This window comes from Centruroides sculpturatus, unplaced genomic scaffold (assembly GCF_000671375.1).
Source record: "Centruroides sculpturatus isolate CEXI.00-Female unplaced genomic scaffold, Cexi_2.0 scaffold1014, whole genome shotgun sequence".
NCBI lineage: Eukaryota > Metazoa > Arthropoda > Arachnida > Scorpiones > Buthidae > Centruroides > Centruroides sculpturatus.
In genome coordinates this window covers 390,922-399,469 of record NW_019385381.1, presented here as the reverse complement: position 1 = coordinate 399,469, position 8,548 = coordinate 390,922, and the positions used below count along the sequence as shown (strand labels likewise).

The following is an 8,548-nucleotide window of genomic DNA, read 5'->3' as shown; positions in this document are numbered from 1 at the left end:
TTTTTTTATTTTGTACAAACAAAATAAATATATTGAAAAATATAAAAACAATAAAAAATTATACTTCAGATGTTAATTTAGTATCAAAAACGTAAAATATTTGAGTAGCCCAAGACATAGCCAAAGATTGAAGCGCCACAGCACTGGCAAAAATTTAAATTTGCCAACTGGAATTCTTTCGAATAATTGACGTTTCGGATGATTGGCTTTCGGATAATCGATGCTCTACTGTATCTATATATATTATAATTATATTTATTTTTAAAAAAAAAGAGAAAATTGTCTGTAAACTTTATAGATAATCAAAAAGACCAATTTGGTACATTGATGAACAACACAGTTCATAATGAAAAGAGCAAGAAAACAATTTACTCAAGTAATAAAGAACACAGTACTGCAACAAATCAAACAGTATTGGTCAATCATTAAAGAAATTTTGAAAAAAAAAACTGGAAAAGTTGTTCAAAATGAAAAAAGTTTTTGAAGTAAATGGATTTGGGCATCATATAAAATAACCAACAAGCTTGTACATAAGCTTTTGATTAGTGTTTGTCTTAAAGTCCATTCAGCAGGGTAGTCATTTAAGGAGATTGTAAACCATTTTGATATTACAATAATGTGTCACCTTAAAATAAATAAATTTAATTTTGTACTTCTTGTTAAGTTTTTATTTGTGGAAAATTTTCAGTGTCTCAACTTTACCTTGTTCATTCTTTATTTTTAATTATAAAATGTTATTCATGTAACTGAAAAGGATGTTTTTAAATATTCTTATTCATTTAATTTATAATCATTTCAAAATAATTTTTCATTGACAATATAATCTATTTGAGTGTCTTTTACTATAAATTTAATAAACAAAAATTAAAACAATAAAACAAATCAAATAGCAGAATATATTTATCTTCTAGCAATAAATTTTGAGAAAAAGAAACAATTTACGCTTACTGTATATGCCTTCTTCAAATTACAACAATCAAACATATTCAAACAAAAACACATTATAAATAAAAAAAATGAATTTAACATAATTAAAGATGTATCTCATATTTTAATATGAAGTTCTATAAGTGCAATAACATTTAAAATTTTTGTTTAAAAATTTCACAAAGTTTTATGTAAAATCTTCAATCATAAATCATTAGAAGAAATGCTTAAGTTTTTCGCATAATTTTATTAAATTGTGAAACATCCAATTATAATTTTCTTTTATTGTTTTGGGATATGTTTTAATTTATGTATTTTTGTTCTATCATCAATTCTTGTAACCTGAAGAACACATTTCACAGGTTAAAAATATTTATTTTTTGCTCAAAATTTACTGTTGTACAATAAAGATATTTTATTATTTATAAATCTGATTTTAAATATGTTTTCTTAAATGAGTTGTATTTAAATTTATTTATAAATATGTATTGTTTGAATTTTAGTTAATTGCTAATCTCTCAATTTTTCATTAAGTATAATTAACGTTAATAATTACCCTCTTTCAGTTAAAGTAATTGAACTGGAAGCACTTTCTAAAAGACCTCCAAAACATTCCAAGGTTTCAGCTTCAGCAAGATTAATTTCATCTAAAAGAATCCATTCTCCTTCTTTTATTGCTTTGACAAGACTTCCCTAGAGAACAAAAAATTTTATAAATAATATATTTTTATAATTTTTGCATAATGCATATTATAATTACAAATTTATTGAACTTAGTTTTAAATTAACTTAGTTGTTAAAACTAATAAATTATTGATGTTTTAAATTATCTAATTGCTTCTATCTAATTGAATGATTAATTTAAAATATACAAATGATGAATTACAATTCATCATTTGTATATCTTATATATCTGTTCTTATATATCATTTATATATAAGTTCTCTATATTTGTAGTCTAATTCTAATCATTTCAATTTTATCAGTTGCCATGTTGAAAACACTAAGAACTGTGGACTACCAATGGAGAGAAACATAGAACTTCTGTCAACTTTTCTTGCTAACCAATAGATGTCATTAGTAATATGCAAAGTGTTATGTATTAAACCTATTTAATCTTTTCTGTTTGCTTCTGTTTCCTGTTCTCACAAAGTATACACTAGTCTTATTTCTAGATTTAATTAGATTAAAAATCATCTATAATGCAGTCAACTCTATTATTTCAAATAATTAGAAAAACATAAAGTTACAGAATGCTAAACATCTTAAAAGGTCACTGTTTTATTTTTGCTATCTTTTAAGCTGAAATAAAACATAAACTTCATGAACTACTTAGCTTTTGTATGATATTTGGTTTTTCTAAATATTTATTATTAATTGCTATGAATATAATTAATAATCAAATTAAATACTATAGTAATATAAAATAATCAAATAACGATCTTTTTATATAAAATTATTTATAAATAAATAAATATTATTAAATACAGTTTTAATTCATGTCAAATGTCATGAAATAAAACTGTACATTCAAAACTTGATTAAGTTATTTTGAAAGCAGCATTATTTTTCTGATAAGCATAAATTATGATTAAAATATTCATATCAAATATATTTAACATACTTCAATAAAAGAAAATGCCAGAGTATTTTCCATATGTTTCATTTGAGATTGTAATTGATGAATTTTATATCCTAATTTTTTCCATCTTTCAATTAAGCATTCTTTATCTTCATTAGATTTACCTATGATATTANGTCATGTCACTCTTCGTATTTGCCGTATTTTTAGGCAGCATGCCCTATTTTTGCCAATTTCCCCACAGCCAAATCTTAGGAGGTTGCTGTCCAATGACAGAGATCCTACTTCCATTCTAGAAAGATCGGGGATTTATTCTATCCCATTAGAAAACATGTCGGGTGGTCGCACTCAATATATTGGCGCGACAACAAGAATGTTGTCGTGTCGTATTACGGAACATCAATATTCTATCAGGGAAGGCAAGAATGAAACTGAGCTCGCTAAAATGGTATTACAACACCAACATACCCCATTGTGGGACGAAGTGGCCATAATAAAACAGTGCAATAACAGAAATGTTATATATATTTGGGAGGCCCTCCTTACCAACAAACTTAATCCCTGCAACACCCCCACACTTGATTTGCCCCCTTTGTGGATCAGTTTGTATAATTCTCTAAACCAACATATCTAGCTCCGCAAATTGGAGGCGCACAGCACATGCGCATTACAACCGCGCGTGTTTTTGTTTGAAAAGTTTATATTTTTATTCTACTGTTGCTTCCATTCCAAAACGTTAATACGATTGGAACGGTCGATTATTTGTAATCAAAAAAAGGAATTTAACCGTTTTAACGGCCTGAAGAAGACGAAAATAATTAGCGTCGAAAGCGCTTGTCGATCTGACAACAGTCATTGGTAATTAACGCCTTTATGATAAAAAAGTTTATTATATTAAATAGTCGGCGTGCAGTCCACTTTTGTATAATTGATAACTTTCATAATGAATTCTGGACAACGGCTATCCTTTTTTGATATGCTGAAACATAAAAAGCAATGGTACAAGATCCACACCCAGCTGGTGTTTCTACTTAGATGCAGGGGGCAGGACATAGTCCCAAAGTGTATTTCTATCAACCGGAGAGCCTTCCCTATATGTCTTCGAGGTGCCTTACAGAATATGGAAAGGTTGCTTCTTTCAAAGCTTATCAAGATTAAACGTAAATCTCTGGCTGAGGTGGAACTCAAACTGTATCTTGCCCACCTAAAATTTACACAGACATGTGATCCAGCCTCTTTATATGTTCAATTGGGAAAATTGCATAGTATTGCTTCCTCCTTTGAGGAAAAGGAGATCTTCAAGTCGAGCAGGAAGTTCAATTGGCTCCTAAGATCATCAAATAAAGGACGCAAGCATCCGCAATCAACCCCGTTCTACAATTATGCAGAAGAACAGGTTCCAGCCCATATTCTCAGGTCTATACAGAAAGGACCTAAATTTATCCCTCCGCTGCGTGGTACCAGCATATCGGATACGATCCCAGCGGTCCTGGCAGCGCTGAAGAATTGTCAAGCCTCAACCAAGTTTCCAAACATGGAGCTTTCTGTGGTTTCAGCACTCGCCTCACAAAAGCAACCCAGAGTTACCAGTAGAGGTTATGTCAACAGTCAACGTGTAAGACGGTACTTGGAAATGAACAATTTATGCCTGCTAATCTCGGACAAACAAAAGAAATTTGTATTAAGTAAGGAGGAGGATTTTGTGGACAGGGCCACTGACTTCCTCAATCATTCTTGTGCGGTTCCCTTGCAAACTGATCCAACATCTACCATCCTAAGAAAAGTTAGAAAAATAATATCTCTTCCAACTATTTCTGCTCTTCCCGGACGGGTTGATCCCCCGACCAACGTAGCTTGCCCCAGACTCTTTTTTGAAGTAAAAACACATAAGGAGGGTTGGCCATTGAGACTGTTGGTTAATAAAAGGACCCACCCGGCCTTCCATCTTGAAAAGGCACTAGCCAACTTATTAAGTGGGCTCCTACCTCCTTCCTGTTTGGTTACCTCCTCCTCCGTTACAGCGAAGGCCCATATATCGTCTATCCTAGGCCACATGCCACAAAATGAATATAGTTTCTACAAGTTAGATGTGGTAGCCCTTTATCCCTCAGTACCACAGTTTGACGCAGTTATGCTAGCTAATGCCCTACTAATCAAAAAGGGCTTTACAGCGCAGGAGGTTTTAGAGCTACGCGAAGCTCTACTCTTTATTTCCGAAAACAATTACTTCCAATTCAAGGGCAAAGTATATCTACAGCGACAGGGAGTCCCGATGGGCTCACCGCTTTCAGCAGTCTTAGTGGAGTTAGTCATGAGAAATATTGAGTTTAGGATTTTTAATTTTCCCCGCACAATAGCATATCCATTGTTATATCTTAGGTATGTTGATGATGTGCTAGTAGCCTGGCAGAATACCCATGAAGACTTCCTAGCTTTCAAAGATCATCTCGCGACCATTTATGCTGCAATTAATTTTACCTGGGAAAAAGAAAAAGAAAATGAGATAGCATTCTTAGATCTAAAAATTGTTAAATCCCAGGATACCATAATGTATTCCGTATTCCACAAGTTCAACGAGGTACCTCACCTAATCCCCGCTACAGCATACCAGCCGCAACGTTACATCAATGCGGCAATCGCACCTTTAATTAGGAGGGCCTTTCTTTTATCTTCCAGTCAAGCCGCTATTGATACTGAACTTAATAACATTCGCTGTGCGGTAAATGAGGCGGGCTACAGTAGTGGTAAATTTATATACATCTTAAGCAAAGTAAAAAGATCGCTTTTTCCTCCTACTACACTGCAGCTCCCAAAAGAATCAGCAATAGCCCTTCCCGCAATACCATTTTATGGTCATATCACTCTTCGTATTTGCCGTATTTTTAGGCAGCATGCCCTATTCTTGCCACAGCCAAATCTTAGGAGGCTACTGTCCAATGACAGAGATCCTACTTCCATTCTAGAAAGATCAGGGATTTATTCTATCCCATTAGAAAATACGTCGGGTGGTCGCACTCATTATATTGGCGCGACAACAAGAATGTTGTCGTGTCGTATTACGGAACATCAATATTCTATCAGGGAAGGCAAGAATGAAACTGAGCTCGCTAAAATGGTATTACAACACCAACATACCCCATTGTGGGACGAAGTGGCCATAATAAAACAGTGCAATAACAGAAATGTTATATATATTTGGGAGGCCCTCCTTACCAACAAACTTAATCCCTGCAACACCCCCACACTTGATTTGCCCCCTTTGTGGATCAGTTTGTATAATTCTCTAAACCAACATATCTAGCTCCGCAAATTAGAGGCGCACAGCACATGCGCATTACAACCGCGCGTGTTTTTGTTTGAAAAGTTTATATTTTTATTCTACTGTTGCTTCCATTCCAAAACGTTAATACGATTGGAACGGTCGATTATTTGTAATCAAAAAAAGGAATTTAACCGTTTTAACGGCCTGAAGAAGACGAAAATAATTAGCGTCGAAAGCGCTTGTCGATCTGACAACAGTCATTGGTAATTAACGCCTTTATGATAAAAAAGTTTATTATATAAAGATCAAGTTATATTCAAGTCCTAATTTCTTTCAAAAGTAAAGATTCCAAAATTGGAAGTTGACTTGGGTTATATAGCATTTGAAATTTCATATAGTAAGATACTATGGAATATGCATAAGATCAGGTGACTAAGAAAAATAAGTGAAAATAGACATTTTAAAAATAATTTTACATAAATTTTACACTTATTTTAACTAAAATTTATTTTAAAAATCTGACAAAATAAAAAATGATAATGATAATTACAGCTTAAAATTTATACGTATTCAAAATAAAATATTCACTAAAACCAAATTAATTACATAGTAGTAATTTTCAACTATATAATTAATTTGGCCCACTTGTTTATTCATATACATAAGCAAGCAAGCAAGATTACTTTACTTTTATTTGATATTCATATAAAGTCACTGAGATTAAAAAGTCAAATAAGCAAATTACACAATTTTGCATATGAAGTGAAACTTAGATTTAGAGGATACTGTGTTTAGGAACAAAAAGCCTAGTCCTGGCAAAGTAATAAGTTTATTAATGTAGTTTTATCTGAATTAAATGGATTTGTCAAAATGAACCTTTTAAAGATGTCTTTGATCATTTTGAATGATACAAACTTTATAAATGATAAAGGTGTAAATATGCATATTATACACACTAACCGTAAGAGAAGATATCACATTACAAATTTGTGATGCCAAACCAATGAAATGATGTTTATAGTTGCTGATTTTTTTTTGTATTTTTAACTGTCTCTTATACTTTAACTATTGCAATTTAAAATTTTTTATCGTGATTTTCACACTCCTTGACTGAAATTTGATCAGAACGACTGCCTTATGTTAATAAATAAATTTTTTGCAAATTTCCAAAAGTCTATCATTAGCATCCTCATAGAAAATAGAAAATAAAAACAAAATTCTCATTTTAAAAATAATGAAAACACAACATAAAAATGTTTTTCAACCAAATCAAGTGAAAAAAAATATTTTCTTTTTGTTATACAAAGCAACAACAAATGTTTATTACATATATATCCTACCTGACATGTATTTCTCAATAGCATTCTTTTGAGTATGCAACATTAATTTAAACATATCTTGCCACCTTTGAGAAGAATAGCATTTCTACAATAAAAAAAAATATATATATATATATATTACAAATATATAATTAAAAAAAAAATTCAAATTTAAAAATTAGAATCATCATTATCAAGATAATGAATGTCTGATAAGGGAATTTACTAATAAAGTAATCAAATATTATTAATTTTTCTATATTTTAAATAAGCTAAAAATTAGTTTATTTAATACAGAATTTACAGAAATACAGATATATAGAATTGTTATTCTTTATTATTATAGTTTAGTCCATATTTTCATTGATTTATTTTAAATTATAACAATAATTTAGGAACTGCTCAAACAATAAATGTTACTATAATAAAATCATTTTAATAGTTTTTAAAGTTCCAAAAATATAATAATAAGTTCATATAATCAAATAATTATGTTAATGCCACTGTAAAAATTCTGTGGTAAAAATATTTATTGTAGATGTTCAAAATGAAATGAATTGTTTCATTACAAACAGCTTGATTAATAACAATCTTCTGATCTGATATCTGCCACTTTGAGACATGCAAAAAATGTTTTTGGGGCAGGCTACAGTGTTACTAGTATGAATATCTGAATATATTAATAAGTATCTATTGAATTGGTTACTATATTATGTTGGAAAATCAGATGCAGAATTGAAAAAAAATCTATTAAAATATTTTTCAGTGATCTTAAAGCTACAAAGCAAAAGAAACATGATTAATAAACCCATAAGCAAAATTGCAAAAAACTACAAGATTACAATGTTTCTTAAAAGATCTTTTTTACAAAAATTATCACTACATAATCTTATTAGCAAATTCTGTTAAACTCAGTACCACAAACATCTCAACACTTATAAAATACTGTGATAATTCTCTGTGTTCCATTTTAGAATATGTAACAGGTCTAATTTTAGTAGCAGAGGACAGCTTCAAGAAAGCTGAAAATGTTTTTAGAATAAATATTTTTTGGTTGCTTTAATTAAACATGTGTTGAAAAGTCATTAGTTTATAACTGAACAATATGTCTTTTTCCCATAAAAATAAATAAAACTTTATATATATTAAAATATCAATTATTTTTAATAAAGTACATAGAGTCACAAAAATATTATTTTACAATAAAGTTAGAATAAAACAACATTCTGATTCGTGATTTTTGTATAATAAAATTTAATACTTCAATTAAAAAAAATTAATTAATACTTACTGAAATATAACCAAGAAATTTGATATTCTGAATACGAGAAAAGCTTTGACAAAATATTTCTTCGTATTCTTTATGCAATGGAGCTATTATGGATTTCAGTTTAACTGGCTTATACCTAAGTATATAAATAATTAATATTAATTTTAATTTAAATTTGTCACCTTAAA

The 8,548-nt window shown here is 29.9% G+C and overlaps 1 protein-coding gene across 1 annotated transcript in view; it reads right to left on the bottom strand.

Moving 5' to 3' along the window:
• LOC111638357 (midasin-like) overlaps positions 1 to 8,548 on the bottom strand; it is a 38,942-nt gene that overhangs the window by 5,265 nt on the left and 25,129 nt on the right. Inside the window, exons 7-11 of the mRNA XM_023384055.1 lie at positions 8,382 to 8,496; positions 7,112 to 7,196; positions 2,552 to 2,673; positions 1,484 to 1,620; positions 703 to 712 (exon numbers count right to left, since the gene is read on the bottom strand). Coding sequence (XP_023239823.1) covers positions 703 to 712; positions 1,484 to 1,620; positions 2,552 to 2,673; positions 7,112 to 7,196; positions 8,382 to 8,496 — 469 coding nt within the window. The remainder of the gene's footprint in view (positions 1 to 702; positions 713 to 1,483; positions 1,621 to 2,551; positions 2,674 to 7,111; positions 7,197 to 8,381; positions 8,497 to 8,548) is intronic.